Source organism: Acomys minous, assembly GCF_964271855.1.
Source record: "Acomys minous genome assembly, chromosome: 14".
Lineage (NCBI taxonomy): Eukaryota > Metazoa > Chordata > Mammalia > Rodentia > Muridae > Acomys > Acomys minous.
In genome coordinates this window covers 70230330-70248229 of record NC_140496.1, presented here as the reverse complement: position 1 = coordinate 70248229, position 17900 = coordinate 70230330, and the positions used below count along the sequence as shown (strand labels likewise).

The 17900-nt window shown below is 34.3% G+C and overlaps 1 protein-coding gene across 7 annotated transcripts in view; it reads right to left on the bottom strand.

Moving 5' to 3' along the window:
- Positions 1 to 17900, bottom strand: part of COL11A1 (collagen type XI alpha 1 chain) — a 188166-nt gene that overhangs the window by 81305 nt on the left and 88961 nt on the right. For all 7 annotated transcript variants that reach the window (XM_084757803.1, XM_084757797.1, XM_084757800.1 and 4 more), the window contains 7 exons: positions 15790 to 15843; positions 14256 to 14300; positions 13843 to 13896; positions 13720 to 13764; positions 7652 to 7705; positions 4750 to 4857; positions 3727 to 3780 (listed from right to left, as the gene is read on the bottom strand). In XM_084757803.1, the coding sequence (XP_084613929.1) occupies positions 3727 to 3780; positions 4750 to 4857; positions 7652 to 7705; positions 13720 to 13764; positions 13843 to 13896; positions 14256 to 14300; positions 15790 to 15843 (414 nt within the window). The remainder of the gene's footprint in view (positions 1 to 3726; positions 3781 to 4749; positions 4858 to 7651; positions 7706 to 13719; positions 13765 to 13842; positions 13897 to 14255; positions 14301 to 15789; positions 15844 to 17900) is intronic.

The window sequence follows — 17900 nt, the reverse complement described above, 5'->3', positions numbered from 1 at the left end:
TTTACAAATAAACTACTAAAATGTTCTTAATATTAATTTTTGTTTTATAAATTATTTTTTACATAGTATGTGGGGAAACCCGGAAAAATGCTCAGCCCACCAATTTTTCACATAAGGTGTTAACAGCAAAGTACACAATGCACATTCAATTAAACACTACCTTAAAAATAGTAAAAATAAATAAATAAAAAACAATGTCCAACTTAATGCTTTAATTATCCCGTTAATAAGTAAAAAACATACAAAGCTATTTTGTTTAATGTTTAAGTATAACACTACTTTATGATAAGTCTTAGGTTCTGAAAAAACTGTCATTCCTTATTACATTTGGTGGTTTGTCTTCCCAGCTCATTTTGTTCCTGAGCCATTACATAGATGAGTGTTTAACTAAGATCATAAAGTATGTACAGTTTAGTTATCAAAGTTGATTCTTGATGAAGTACTAATATCTATTAAAACCACTAGCTTCCATATAGGAAGAAAGTTAAGGCTGTCTTTCATCTCTGATTTAATCTTCACTGATTTTTAAAAAATAGAAGACAAATGTTCTTATCACTGTAAAACAACTGGAGTAATGAAGAAAAACAGTATTAAATATGAATTCCTATAGTCTAGAAATTGAGGTTAAATGATAAAGAAAAGCATCATCTCACTGTGATATAAAACATTTTCCTTTTGTCAACTCTTGCATTTTAATACTAAGAATTCAGAGAATGCTAGGGGGAGGTAATCCCCCTCAGGAACAGTCATAGGGGAGGGGAAGAAGGGGAAAATGGGAGGGAGGAAAGAATGGGAAGATACAAGGGATGGGATAACCATTAAGATGTAACAAGAATAAATTAATAAAGGAAAAAAAAAAAGAGAGCAGAAAGACTTGGTTAGAACCAGGGCCAGTTTTATCTTCAAAAAAAAAAATTGATGCTGGTAAAATGGAATACATTATATTTTCATATAAACTTGAAAGATATGTTTGTGCTTATTCAAAAGATATTGAATATTTCCCATAGTTTTAAAATCAAAATAAAAATATCATAATTTCTATATATCCTAGTAATGAATTAAGAGTTCACAACATAAAATACCTATAGTTTTTGGCTTCGGGCTATGCAACAAATAGATCTCTACAGATACAACTGTTGTAAGTTCCTAACATTAGAAAGGAAGTCCCCCTCAGTCACAGTCATAGGGGAGGGGAGTAAGGGGAAAATGGGAGGGAGGGAGGAATGGGAGGATACAAGGGAGGGGATAACCATTGAAATATAATATGAATAAATTAATAAAATAAAATAAAATTTAAAAAAGAATACAAATGGGAGACAGAGCAATATATTACATAGAAGATAAAGTGTATAAAAGGCAATGACCAGCATTTTAAATATGTAAACATTTAAATAATTCTTGTATCATTTTAAAAGGACATCCTCTTATATAAGGAAATCAATGGCTTTTTAAAATGTTGTAACCAAGTCACATGGCAAGCCTAATATACACTGTATATGAAAATGAGTAAAAACTGTAGTCTTCAGTCAATATGTTGGGATAGAAAAGTTTTGTCAGACACAGGTTATCTCTAAAGTTTATCAACACATAATTGATGTTTTAACATAATTAGAATGTCTGTCATCTGCTATTTTTCTCTGCTTAGTGGTTAAAATAGATTAAAAACAGATTAATATAAAAATGCATCTCATGTACATGAACTTAAAAGAATGAGCTAAATATGGTGGAGCATGATGAGTTCAAGCATAATGGACCTGAAGCAGGAGGATGGAGAATTCAGTGGCAGCATGGACTCTACAGCAAGGTCCTGTCTTTATCCAAATAACTATCCAAATATTAATTAATATTTACATATTAACTCTATAGTTATGTAAATAATTCGATAATATGTCAAGTTAGACCATAGTTTTTTTTCAATAACAGTTTTTATAAGCTGAAAAAACTTCATGTTTCAGAAAAACCAGGAAATTTATTATTAAAATACTTATAAATATTTCCACATCACAAACTGATATTTGAGAAGTATATTGTGAACCCCAAAAGAAAAAAGCATGTCAAAACTTCTATAACTTGTAATGTCACTGTAAATTGACTTTAAGTATCTAATAAGATGTAAATACACTAAGGATCTTCAAAGAATCCTGGATTACAGGCATTTCCTAAATCTGAAGACAAGTAAATATCCTTAGGAGACACAGATGTGAAGGAATGAACAAAAATACAATGTGAAGGTGCCCCATATTTGACAACCTCTCCTTGGTGTGGATCCCTGGTTGCACTCAAAGAAAGAATCAGCAGACTACAAAGATGAGACTTGATTGCCTGTGAGCATAAAGTGGGGGAGGAGATCCCCCTCAGTCATGGACCTATGGGAGGGTAATAGGGTGGAGGTGGGAGGGTAGGAGAAATGGGAGGATACGAGTGATGGGAGAACAATTGAGTAGTAATCTGAATAAATTAATAAAGAAATACTAAAAAATAAAAATTTGGAATTTATTTGGCAGGGAAAAAATGCCATGTGAAAATAGAAGAGTGGTGGGATGAAGCCACAAGGCCAAGAATCTCAAAGGTAGCATAAGCTGCAAGTGGCCAAGTCAGATTTTCTCCTAGAGTTTTGGAGAGTATATGGTCCTAAAAGCACCTTAAGCACAGACTTCTGGCCTCAACAAAGGCAACAAGCAGGGCGTGGTGGTGGACACCTTTAATCTCGGCACTCGGGAGGCAGAGGCAGGTGGATCAATGTGAGTTCGAGGCCAGCCTGGTCTAAAAAGTGAGTCCAGGACAGCCAAGGCTACACAGAAAAACCCTGTCTCAAAAAACCAAAAAAAGAAAAAATAAATAAAAAAGAAAGAAAGAAAGAAAGAAAGAAAGAAAGAAAGAAAGAAAGAAAGATAACAATGAAACTTTCAAGTGTTCGAACTCACCAAAAATTGATTACAAAATTCTGGGGAAATGAATATTGGTACAAGTGAGAATCAATGTTTCAAAAATAAGGAAGAGAGCCAGCAACATGGTTCATCCATTAAGACACTTGCCAGCAAGACTGAGAACCAGAGTTTGATGCCTGGAATTCACATAGTAGAAGGAAAAGAACTTATTCCTGAGAACTGTCCCTTGTCCTCCATATGTATGTCTTGGGATGTGAGTGCACATGTGCACACACACACATGCATGTGTAATTAAATGAGTACAAATGAAATAGCTCAAATCATGAGGGTAATAAAATAAAATAGTTTTTATTTTCCACATCATCCCAACTATATAACTAAAAAATTTCAGATTTCTTCTCTCAAATGTCTTTATTCCAACAATATCAAATATGCTAACTAAACCTTTTTTCATAACAACCCCGTGTCCAGATATTATCCAAGATTTAGCATAATGGCAGGCTTTCTGAAGCCATGCACTCCAGGTGTGTGTGTGGGGGGGGAGTGTGGGCAGGAGGGAGAGGGAGGGAGAGAAAGAGAGAAGGAGGGAGGGAGGGAAGGAGAGAGGGAGGGAAGAGAGGGAAGAAGGCAAGAGATGGGGGTATAATACATATAAGTGGGTTTTTCATTTGGTTATATAATACATATAAGTGGTTTTTTATTTGATAAGTATTGAAGAGAGGAGAATTATATTTATTCTCTTTTCTCCATAGCTAAAACTAAGTTTCTAAGTTTTGGTTTTTAATTTAACAGTACAGCACATAGTTAATACTAGAAAGTACAAACGGTTTTGTTTTACCTTTGGACCTTGTCTTCCTGGATAGCCCGGCAATCCTGGAACCCCAAGTTTTCCCTAAAATTATAGAAACCCAAATATAAAAATAAACAGCCTATATAGAATTCCTTCACTGCAGGATTTTAAATATTTGAACACAGAATTTGTATACTTGAAATTATGTTAGTGTTCTACCCACTTAATTTTATTATAGATTTTCATTTCCACAAAAATAAAGTTGTCACATATATGTTAAATGTTTTACAAATACCTTAGGGCTATTGTTGTGTAAATGATTGTATCTTCTTTCAGGACGTAGTAATTTATTGGAAGAGAATTCCCACCCACTTGTGAAATTTATTTGTTATAAATTATTTATTTATTTTTATGTGCATTGGTGTTTTGACTGCATATGTCATGGTTTTAATCCCCAAGAGATCCCCAAATAATAATAATAATTTAAGTTTATAATATACTAAGATTTTGCCTGTATAATTAAATGGTCGATGTGGCAAAATTAATGTTATTTACTACATTAAAAGTAAAAAGAGAAAATAGAAAAGCCTTGACATAGTATACATGACTTAGATTCTCTCAAACCAATGGATACTAAAGTTATATGGACATACTTAGTTTAATATCAGGTTAAATTCAAATCTATTGAAAAAAGCTTGAATATAACATACTTTAATTAATGCTCTCTGAAAATACATTTAGATATAAAAACAGAAAACCCTCACTTCGTGGTACAAACCTGGGATGGTTTGGTCTGATGTAATAGATTAGCCATCATTCACTATTCTTATAAATTTAGGACATTTGTACTCAAAACCAAAAAAAAAAAAAAAAAAAAAAGAGCAAGTTATAGGACTGCTAGTGATTAGCCCATGGAGGATAAAGACAAAGGAGAAGTAAGTGTCCTCTCATTATTCTAAGAGAACTTTACACTGAATACAACACTTTGTGTTCTGGCATCAGCAATCTATGTGTTTATACAGACACAGAGCACTCTACACAGCAAAATCTGCAAGATGAAATCCCACTGACCTTTTCTCCTGCTTGGCCAGAGGGACCTGGGTCTCCAGTTGGACCTGCACGGCCTTTGGGGCCTTCAGGGCCATCTTCTCCTCTTGGGCCAACTTGACCCACCTCACCCTGAAATGCAAAATAACAATATTTATTCATTTAAAATACCTGAAGATTTGTAGGTAAGAGATTCTAGTCAATTAGAAAATCAAGTTTTTTTTTACACTTGGTTTGTTGTCTCATGTTTTCTTTGCTTGTTTTGAAAGTGGAGTTGAAATAGGTTGAGATCAACAAACATTTCATTATTAAATAAATAACTGAACACTGACTAATACTTAAAAGTTGTGAAAGCTTGGTCATCCTATATGTACTACCATATTGCTTAATATATATTGGATGAAGGGAGACAAGAGAAAAAAAGAGAGAGAGGGAAGGAGAGAAAGAGAAACAGGCACAGAGAGAAGATATATGATAAAGAATGAAAATTAAAGATTAGAGAGCAGCTTTGGAAACTATCATTTAGAACACAAAAGTCTTATGTTGGACTTTATTTTTAAATAAATGAACATATTAGAAGCTAAATTTCAAACCAACTGTCTCCCTTTCTGGGCATCCTTCACGTGAACCTTGAGGGATTTACAGATACTTTTAAGTCTGCTTCTTTGTTCAGATGATTGAGCATTTTTATAAGTTATAAAATAAATCTTAAGAGAGACTCCTAGCAGCATGTCCCATAAAGACTGAAGGGGACACCCTCTAACTAGAGAAGTCTCCTAGTAGAGGGACAGGAACAACCAACACACCCACAAAAACTTCCACCCAAAATTCACCCTGCCTACAAGATATTCAGGGATAAAGACAGAGCAGATACAGCAAAGATGGAAGGAATGTTCAACCAATGTCTGGCCCAACCCAAGCCTCACCCCGTGGGATATAATCAGCCCCTGACCTATTAACAGTGCTCTGCTATGCTTGTAGACAGGCGAGAAGCCTAACAGAGTTCTCTTCTGAGGGCTCCGCCCAGCAGTGGATCAAAATCAATGCTGAGACTCACAGCCAATAAGTAGCGAGTACTGTGGAATAGGACTTGGAAGTGACAAAGCCAACTAACAAAAGCTCAGAAGGGCCTTGTCTGGACTGCACATAGGCTGCCTACACAGATGTAGCCCACGGGCAGCTAAGGCTTCATGGTGGATCCTCTAGTAAGGGGAGTGGAGACTGTCTCTGACATGGACTCTGTTTCAAGTTTTTGATCACTCCTTCCTGGCAGGACTGCCTTGTCAGGCCACAGGGAAGAGGACAGGCTCAGTCCTGATGTGACTTGCTGAGCTGGGGTGAACTGGAAGGGGGTGAGCTCTCCTTTTCTGAGCAATAGGGGAGGGTAATGGGGGAGAGGGAAAGATGGTGGGCCTGAGAGGTGAAGAAACATGGGGCTACAACCAGGATGTAAAGTGAATACATTAAAAAAAAATCCATAAAAATAAAAATAAATAAATAAATATTTCCAGTAAAGTATGAATGTGCTCTAAGTCAGTCAGTACAATTTAAAATAAATTATTACCATCTTTACATGCTGCAATTCAGGAAATCATAAAAATTAAAATGCATGAAAGTGGCATAATATGACTTATGAGCATTATAGTTCACAACATATGCACCAAATTTAAAATAAAACCACGTTCCTTTCTTCTAGTAATTTGACCATACTTTTCTGAACCCTCCATAAACAACAGTACTAGATTTTATACAGATGTTGAAGTTATATCTTAATAAACCCACTGTTGATGTGGGAGTATCAGAAATTTATTTGGCTGGATAGCTCAAGAATAGAATGTTTGTCTAGCATTACCAATATCCATAAGAACACCCTTAACATTATAAAAATGTATTTAGTGCACATATCCTTCTGAAATATCTGTTGTGCATAACTTATATTAAAAGCACACCAGGCATTAAGTTGTTGCAATGCTTAAATCTCAGAATTCAGAAGAGGGAGACAAGTGGTCTTTGTGAGTTTGATCTACCCAGGGCTACATAGTGAGTTGAGGCTAGCTAGGTCTACCTAGTACATCCCTGTACCAAAATAAAAACAAAAATAAAGGCGAAACTTGAAGGAAAAGTAAGTATAAAGAATATTTACTTAATGCACAGTTGAGTAAAAGAATGTAGGATCAGACATGAAGCTACAATTACTTAAAGCCAGATGGTTTAAGTTAATTTTCTAATAAATCTATGTTTTTAATATAAAGGGTTTACTAGTATGTAACTCAATAAGTATCTTCATACATTTGTGTGTCTTCTATAAAATTTAATATAACATCCAGAAAAACACTGGCAATATACTACCCATAATAACATTATATAGTCCAGTCTTCACAAGAGAACTAATGTGGTCTGTCTCTGATAATATTTCATCTAATCTTGTTTGCTGTCTTTAAAGCTAAGAAAAAAATATATTTGTGGTGTGCTATCTCATGTTTATATCAGCTTGAAAGACGCTTTTGGAAAAGGGAACCTCAATTGAGAAAATACTCCCACCATCTTGGCCTGTATATTTTTAGGTGTCTACTTTCTGGATTGAATATGGATTGATTATGATTGAATGTGGAAGGTTTGTGTGACCCCTGGGATGATGGTTCTGGGTGCTTTAAGAAAACAACCTAAGCAAGCTATGAGGACTCAGCCAGTAAGCAGCTCTCCTTCATGGCCTCTGTATCAGCTACTGCCTCCAAGTTCCTCTCCTGCTTGACTCCCCCTAACTACCATCAGTCATGGACATCTCTCTGTAAGTATGAGGAAAATGAACTCTCTTCTCCTGAAGTTTCTTTTGGTTGTGGTATTTTTATCACAGCAGTAGAATCCTTAACTAAGACAAACATTGTGTACAAATTTACATATTAGTACAAGGTTTCTTTATACTCACTCTGTCACCTTTAAGACCCATGTCACCTTTGAATCCTGGAAATCCATCTTCACCCTAAATAATATCATAAATAAAAAAGATTTTAATAATTGTTAATAACTCAAAATATATCTATTTAAAATGAATATTAATAATTAGAAAAATTTCCTGAGAAACATAATTTCCTAGTTTCAGTGGGCAATTTTTTAAAATTATGTAAAGGCCCAGAAAATCCCATAGCTTCAACTATTATGGCTATATGAAATGTGAACCCCATGGCGCATGTTCTCGATACGTGTTTTCTCTGCTGACACTACTTTGAGCGTTGTTGGAGTTCAGAAGCAGTGGCCACTCTGGCAGAAGGGGTTCACTAAGGCAGGTTTGCATTTCCATTTGATCATTGTCATCAGCCTCGCCTGTAGCTGCGTCCCCAATGCACAGGATCCTATCTGCCGTAGCTTCCCAATCATGACTGACTGACACCTCAACAACCATGGCTTTAGATAAACCTTTCTATCCTTTGTTTTGTGTGTTCGTTTTAGTGTTCATCAAAAGACACTGACAACAGCATAAAGGGGTAACTCAGAAAATATGAGAAAAATGTAAGGGACCAATAAATACATTAAAGAATGTTCAGTCTCACTGTTCAACATCACTAGTTATTAGAAATATGCTAACAATAGCTACTGGGATGACTGCTGTTAAACATAAGGAAAGAATATACATGCTGATGAAAGTGCAGAAAAATTGGAAGGTCTGTGTGCCCTCAGTAAGAACATAGAGTGGATGGGCTATGAAATTATAAAATTAAAGCGAAAATTTTAGATCTGAGTATGTACATGACAATTGGGTGTAGGAGCTAAAAAATGTATTTAAGCATCCATAGTGGTTGGAATGCTAGCAAAAATATAGCAGCAATCAAAGTATCCATTAATGCACTAATGGACAGGAAAAAAATAGCTGATATGTCATGAAATTTTACATAGCTTTTCAAGGAAGGGAACACTTAGGTACTGCAAAATTTTGAGGACCTTAAACTGTTGCGTTGAATGTTTTGATGCAGGGAATCACAAGGACCTAAACCTGGAAAGGCTGACACAAAGCTAAAACGTGACTAAATTGAGAATCCATAGACTTTTTTTCATCAGGACTAGACCATGACACTTTCAAGATTCTAGTAACAAACTGGGCTTTTAAAGAACAGGCTGCTTTGTGCGCTGAATGCTACGAGAGCAAAGGGAGAGATTTAAGAGCTGAAAGTGGTCATTCGCTGGCTATTCATTACTGTCATTACTTTCTCCCCTGAGACAAAGGTAATTACACAGTTGTCGAGTTTAGTTTAAAGAAAGCTGTGTGCTGTGTCTAAGAGCCAGTTAAAGTATTGAGGATGTTTTGAGCAATCCTAGTTAGTTGGCTAGCTTTATTTTGTTTTGCTTCAATTTATTCATTTACTCATTTATTTAATTTTTTGAAAACAATACATGAGAGGCTATTTCTGTCGGCTTTCAAAATATTTCTAATTAATGAAAAATTACAGAACTCAGTTTCTTTAGGCATATCATTGATCACCATTGCTAAACAAATGACATGTAAAGTTATGAGATTTCTAGTTCTGATATTAAAAAATATTAATTTTAAGAAAATAGAAAGATGTTGTTGAATTTGGTTAGCACTGCCAAAAATTCACATACATGGTTCATTAAGCTATCAAAGCAGAAGAAGGAACATATATAAAATAAAAACAGAATTTTAACTTCCGTGTGCTAATTACATGTTTGATAACCATAAATACCATAGGAGAGTAAGAAGAATGTATTACTTACTTCTGGGTTTTTGAGGTTTTGGTGATTTGATATATTAACTGGGGTGAGATGTGTTTTAGGAAAGCTTCTACCACTGAGTTTCACTATTCTTTAACAACAATTCTATCTCTTCTTAATCTATCATGGGCTATATAACTGATTGTTTTCATGTTAAAAAAAAAAGGATGTTATTAAAATCCATTGCAATATAATGGAAACAAGAGTAATTCTATTTTCAAAAGTTTAATTCAAATCTAGATTTCTCAAAATTGAGATAAAAATGCATTATTTTTCAGACTAGGTTGGATTAAAGACAGTATTTAAATTTTAGATTTAAAAATGAAGTTTAAAAATATGTTTCCCTTTTTGACATTCTAAATGACACTAAAGTTACAATCCAGAATTTTCACCCCAATTTAAACTTTTCATCATTGTTCATTCAATGTATTGTTTCTACTTAAACAAAACACAACTCAAAATAACCAATAATCTCTTCGTGTTTTGATGTCAAAATGTGTTATGGTTATTCTTTTCATGGATAATTTTTCATTTGCTTTTAGCATCCATAATTTATTTAGTTGTCATTTTGAAATTGATCCTCCTTCCAGAAACTTAACCAAATTCCACCTCAATTAAACATCTTTCTTTTAACCATTGTCCACTTAAAAATCTTTGGTGGGTATTAATTCTAGGAGGCTAATTTATTGGTATTTAGTTGTATAACATGGCAAGTACATATGTCAAATCACAGATGACAACAAATACACAAATTCCAAGTTTGCTATTGCTAGTCTGCTGCCCTGCAACCACAAAAAGGCTTTAAGCCATGTTCATCTACAATAATCAAGATGAACTGGGATTGTCATCAAAGTAACCAACTTAATTGAAAGTGCATCACATTTTTTCAAGAATAAATTTAACACTATATTACACACCTTTACTATGTCCCAGAAGCATTTTCTGTACACAACTAAATTTTGCTAAGTATAATAAAATCTTTAATGTATTTTATTAATTTATTCATTATTACATCTCAATTGTTATCCCATCCCTTGTATCCTCCCATTCTTCCCTCCCTCCCACTTTCCCCCTACTCCCCTCCCCTATGACTGTGACTGAGGGGGACCTCCTCCCCCTGTATATGCTCATAGGGTATCAAGTCTCTTCTTGGTAGCCTGCTGTCCTTCCTCTGAGTGCTACCAGGCATCCTCATTCAGAGGACGTGGTGAAATATGGGGCCCAGAAGTATAATAAATTTATGTTTATTTATCTAACTCCTATTAAAACCAATTATATTCAATGATTATTCATAATGTTATGATTCAAAAGTAAAGAACTTCCTTGAAATATATGCAGTAATACTAATAAATATGCACACTTATCTCAACAAAACTAATAATAACACAGATTTCTGTTTTTACTTTATATTTGAATATTTTTATTATTTTAGTAAAAATTAGGCCTGATGCTGAGTGTCAGAAATAACTTCTTATCACTGAAAACTTAGCTTTGAAGGATATAGGAATGTGTAGCTTTATTAAACATTTACTTAAAAGAATCTAAATGCAGAGTTCTTTAAGAAAAAGAAAAAAACAACAAAACAAAAACCTAAAAAAGCAAACACACACACAAAACAAACAAACAAACAAACAAAACAGACATTGGAGCTGGATCAGACCTGACACCATTCACTCCTCTCAACATGCTGGATGCTGACATCCTGCATCCTTCATATGCCAGCACCAAGTACTTCAGTTGCCGTTCTGCATCAGACCAGGACAGCTTTGAAGAAAGCTTCTGATTCTACTTGGTCTGCATTTCAGACCGTACTACACAGGACTCTAGTTAAGCTTGGAATTTCTCAAAATTTAGGAACTGGACCACAAACCCTTTTCCTAGCTTTTAAAAACCATTTTCTCTAATTAAAGAAAAAATATTTATTTATTTATTATTTATTTATTTATTTATTTATTTATTTATTCATACAGTGCTCTGCCTGCATGTACACCTGCAGGCCAAAATAGGACATCAGATCACTTATAGGGGGTTGTGAGCCACCATGTGGTTTCTGGGAATTGAACTCATGACCTCTGGAAGAGTAGTCAGTGCTCTTAATTCTTAACTCTCCAGACCCTATCTTCCCTAATTTTATTTGGGCCCCTACATAGATATTATTTGTCCCAAATCAGCCAGAGAGACCTTAAGAGAATAATGTCCCATTTCCCTTAAGGGTGGTTGGGTTGGTTTTTTGTTTGCTTTCTTGGGCAATATATGTTTATTTTAAACGGGAGTTGGTTATAAGTTATTATTGGCCTTATTTAGAGAGAAAACAAGGTTGGACTCAGCGATGTCTCTCTTTTCACTTTCTTTCTGTCTTAGGATTGATATAGGGCTTGAAAAGAAAGAAGGAGGATACAGAAATACATAGGAATGATAGGACAAAACGTAGATTAGCTATCTACTCCTCAAATTAATGCCTCAATTGTTACTCACAAGGTTATGTTTAATTCACTGGCATAGAATTTTGTATATAAATGCAAAATAAATTTAATTTTAGATACATTGGTGTAGAATTCAAATTTAAGATTATACACATACATATATGTGTGTGTGTATATATATGTATATATGTATATGCGTATATATATACATATACATATACATACACATATACACACTCTAATATGTGGTATTGTACCCATACAACTCAATTATAATACAAGGTTTACTTCAAGTATTTTGAAAGTGCTATCACGGGACGTTTAGGATAAGTAAGTAATACAAGTTATATGTTAGTTGATCAAATCATGGTCATGTCAATTACTAGTCTATTTTTATCACAAGAATATACATCCTAGGTGTAACAGATAGATATGGTTCTATAGAAATATAAGGTGAAATAGTCTTTAAAAACCTCAGAGTCATATAGAACATGGCATTTAACCATGTTTTTATTATTATTTAAAAATGCATTGACATTAAGACAGGTTAACTCCTTGCAACATCCAGCCTACTTCAAAGAAGATGGTGGGCATCAAAGAACCTCCTTATGGAGAAGGCTTCAAATGCAGCAAACCAGCCACTGGGCAAATATCCTTGTTTCTACCAAAGACAGAAATCTGCCTAAAAATGGGCAAGCTTGGATGCAGGCAGAGTCAACAGCCAAACTCTGCCAAGACAGGGTAAGCAAGTCCTCAGTAGTTTCTGACTCATAAATAGGTCTCTCAGATATATTGGGCCATAAGGCTGAAGATGATGCTCCAACGTTATAGAGAGTTTTGGGTGACTTTTCAGACAATAAACTGTCTTTGTCATCTTCTCATGTGGGAAGCTGCTAACGTGCACTCCCGCTATACTCAGGTAATTAATTTTATTCCTTCTCAAGTCTCTGATAGGGCTGAAGACAAGATAGTTTAGTTTTACAATTAAGCTTAGTTGTTCAGGGGTTCAGATGTTTTTAAGTCTAAATACATATTTTAAGTTAATAATGATGAGACATGACAGATATTGATTTACATTCATAATTTTGTATGCACCAAGATGTGAAAGATATTTTCTTCAAGGATGCCAAATATAAATAGCCAAAACACTATGAATATAACATTTGTATAATTCCTGATTGTTTCATGGTACTTCTTGATGTAGGTAGTTTATTGTATATATGTGTAATAATATAAATTTATATGTAAAAAATTTAATAATAAAAAAAGAAAGAAAAAGCAGTAAATCTCCTAAGCCTATTAAGGTACCATAGCCTTGCTTAGGCCAAGGCACCTACATCTATCTAACTCTGCTTAATTCTAATTTTATTTCCACCCATTAATATTGCCGTTTTGTTGCAATATCATATATGGAGATTTGTTTTTCCCAGTGACAAAAAGCAAACAAACAAAAAAGTCTTTATATTTTCTATTTATCTCAGCTTATGAGTCTGGGGGCTTTGGTAGAGACAAAATGTATACATCTTGATAAGATATAGCTAGAAATTGTCCTCATGTCACAGAGAAGTCATGCAGACTGACTAACTGGGGATTTAATCAAGCTAAACACATGTGCATACAAGGGGATTCCAGGCTAGCTCTTGACATTGTCTTGAATCTGTGCTACAGTTCACATGCCAGACTGGGATACCAAACTGTGTTTAAGGGTCCTGGGACAATCATATTTGCCACATCTGGCTGCTACATAATTGCTTTATGTATTCCAAGGAGAAAGTAATGTTGGATACACTTTAACTTTATACACTGTGTGCTTGGGAATTAAAATCAGCTGAAAATCATATTTTACCTTTTCACCTTTAGATCCCTTGAGACCCCTGACACCATCGGCTCCCTATGGAACAAAACAGATTTATTAAAGGACAGAATTTTACCTTGAAATGAAATAGTTTACAAATAATTTGGCATTTACCTTTACTCCACGGGGACCTGGATAGCCAATAGGCCCTTGTGGACCAGGAGGACCCTGGAAAATATTCACTTTGACTTAAATATATGGTATATTGGCAAAACTACTCAGTCATATACTGCGATTTTGTCAAATAAAGGTGCCAGTAAGTACTAGGTAAAAGTTTAATATTTACATAATATACAGATGTTCAGTAATTCTTATTATACCTCCTCAAAATTATGATAACCTATTCTATGTACACAATGTAGAATGCAAATCTGCCGTAATGTGAAATCTTATACAAAATTGATAGTACAGTTAATTTTCTAAACTTGTAATCATAAAATAAAAATTAGTTATCCTAGGGATACTTGCTTGTTACACCAAAAGCAGTTATAATTGGGCAGGACTTCACTAGATGCTTTGTAACCTACCAGGGCACCCTTTTCTCCAGACTGGCCTTCTTTTCCAGGATGACCCTGTATGGAGCAAACATATACTCGTGAAGATATGATTTTAATGGAAACTGTTAATCTTGTGAAATTATTCTCCCTTCTAAAAAATCAGATTATATACTTTATTTTTAAAAATATATTGCAAAATTATGTTTCATGGCTTTCAATAACATTGGAAACTGGTTGTTAGAGGAAAACATAAGATTATATTTTAAAGGTATATGTTTCATTAAATATAGAATCTTTTTCAAAGGGTTTGAGGAAAGCACATAAAGTAATACACCCTGCTATTAACAAGTCAATCTCCACATCTTACAAAAAATAAGTTATATGTGACATATTGTTTATGCAAATAAATGGATGATTTATGCATCCTCTAAAGGGTTGCATGTTCTAACATATGATGGAAATACATAGAAAGATAAAAGACACTAATCATATTAGCGTGTTATTGATATTCATAAACAAAAATGTACAGTTATATCAAAAATATGCTCTATAACTTCAAGGAACAAAAGAGCACAAGAAATATTTTATCTTGCTTGTTACAAGTCTTAGTAACTAGTTTGAAGAGACCACATAAATGCTTTTAAGGGATCGTAGAAATTATGTGTGTGTATGAGAGAGAGGTAAATAACAGATCATTCTATATTTCCAGAGGAGTAGAAACCCCCCTATTGTCTGAAGAATTTTCATGAACATTATCTGAAGAAAGTGATAAACGCTGTGTATCTTCACGTGGCTTTTCTGCTGGCTAGATGTATGTTCACTTACACAAGCTAGATTCATGTGAGAAGAGGGGATCTCAATTGAAAATAAAATGGCCAAATCAGACTGGCCTCTCAATAATCCTGTGCAACGTTTTCTTGATTGGTGATTGGAAGGACCTGGCCCATTAGGTGTGGTGCTCAGACAGGCAAGTGGTCCTGGGTGCTAGATGACAGAAGGCTGGGAGCGCCAAGAGGGGTAAGGCACACTGGGCTTTCCTACATGGCCTCTGCATTAGTTCCTGCCCTGATTGAGCTATTACCTAGAAGTAAATAAACCCTTTCCTCCCCAAGTTGTTGTTGATCATGGTCTTTTATTACAGTGATACAAATCGTAAGACTAGCAGCCTCTCAGAAGTGAGCTAAAAAGTGGATGAGCTCAGGTTCTCTATGCGAAGAAACAGACTCTAAAAAGCTACAGTCACTGAAAATAAAAGCAGGTTGAACTAGAAGTCTGGAAGGAGCATGTGGAATCAGGTAAGAGGGATTTGCAGCTTCCGCTGCTGCTGAGCAGTGTGTGGACTCCTTATGCAGAGGCTACTGTGATCTCATTGAATGTTCACACCAAATGTGCTATGTATTTCTCTATAGAAATGGCATCACATTGTAAAGAAACCAAGGCTTCCTGAGCGAATCCCTTCACTTTAGTTACTGCCTACAGGTAACCGTTTCTAAGACTCGTGTAAAATTTATCTGTAAGATTGAGTACAAAGATGTCAGTAACAAGAGAGACAGCTTCGACTTACAGGAGGCCCATCAGCACCAGGAAGTCCAGCAAGCCCTGGTTTTCCTTGTGGGCCCTATTTGATTTAAAAGAAAGAATATTTGATTTAAAAGAAATAAAATTGTGAAAAGCTCTACCTGGTGCATACCTATCAGTACAGCACTAAGAGCATGACCTTGAGATATTGGCAATCTTCTGTAAGTGACAGTGTCTTAAAACTAGAAACACACTACATAGAAACAAATGAAAACTGAACTTAACAAATGTCAAAAAATATGAAATACACTATGTTTAGTCAGCTTGGTTGTTATAAATATTTCTTTATAAAAGGTTAAAAATTGGTTTTTAATTGATGCAATAAACTGGCACTAGTAAAACAAAAATGGAAATAATCCAGGTCAGAAATGCATTCACTCCCAAGACTGATGAGTAAAGATTTGTATATTCCCACTAACAACACTATACTAATATCTGTCCAAAGATGCAGCCATGAGCCCTACTGAGTGCATTGGTAAAGGATGGATCAAATACACAACGGGGGCCCCATATAATTAATATAGAGATGAAAAACTCCTAATGCTGTCCTCTCAATGTCAAAGGAGACAAGCTATTGGCATAGTGCTTGTGACGATGTACACAAATCTATTCTGCTGTCAGTTGCTTAAGGTATTACATACATAACTATATCTACTATATGACTCTTGATTATGGTAATAAATGATTACATCAACAATGTGTTTGCTGTACTACACATTTTTATCGTCTTAGAGGCTAATTTTTTTACTTATTAAAAATTAAGTTTACTCTAAAACACTGCTTTTTTATTTTGTCAACACATATATGTCCTATTTTGCCTGCCACTTAAATTATTCTTTGTTTTCAACACTAGTCTTGTTTCTTCAAAACTAATGCAGCACAGCAACAGAGAATAAGTTCATTCAGCATTGTTACAAGTAGGGATGTCAATTATATGGTAAGCAATGTTACATGGGCTTTTGCTGTTGATATATATTTGAGGAAAAACAAGAAATATTAAAACTCTGACAAAATAAGATTTTTAAATAAAATTGAATTCAATTCATCTCCTTTTGAATGGATGGTTCATGACATGAGAATGTTTTATCTACATTTTTAACTCTCTATGCTTTCCCTGGTAAGGTGGAAATAAAGATGAATGATTGTCATACATTTCATATTTTAATAAAATTTAAAATTTATGAAGTGCTTCTATGCACTATGTTAAGCAATTTGTATGCATTATGCACTTTGTCTCAGTGAGTCCCAAGAAATATCAACATCTGTTTTTATGTGACATAGCCATAGTCTGTATGCATTTAACTCTTCAAAGTCATTGTCTTTAATAGACATTCACTTTGTGTCTTGGTATTTTTCACTGAGCTCATAGAGTCACATCATTTGTTTTCTGTAAATCAATTAACATGTGAGTAATAAAACTCTGAACTAACAAATTAAATCACAGAAAATGCTCTACTTGTTAAAAATGTCAGAATAAATAACACACAGAGTTTATCAGTGCAAACCACTAGTAACCTTTACTCAAATATAATAAAAATAAGCTAAAATAACTTTACATGACACTTCTTAGACATTAAAATATCTAAATCTAATTTGATCATATCAAATATCAAGTTACACATGAAATAATTATTACTCACGAAGTTTAAAATAACAAGTGTCGTAGAAAGGCAAATAGAATATAATAAGTAAATAAAATATTCACTACTTGATATAGTCAAGATATAAAGTACATAGTATATATACATATATGTACGTGTGTGTGTGTGTCTTTTCCAGTTTCTTGTCTTTGTTGATGGGACAAGATTGTCTTTGAATTTATAAGGTGGATATGCTTATAACAGAGAAAATACTGGAGTGCCATGTGAACAAATGCTGCAATGAGGCAAACCGTATATTTTCCTTTTGGCTCTGCAGCAGGTATTAAAATACACCCATTTTTCCAAGCAGAGAACTCCTTTTAACAATCCAAAGAACAAATAAGGTCCAGTTCTAAATTAATAGATATATAAATCAAATGTAGTTTATAATATGCATGGAGTGTTTATGAAGTTCTAGATTAAAGATGAGAATCACCAAGCTTAAAAGTTACTGGTC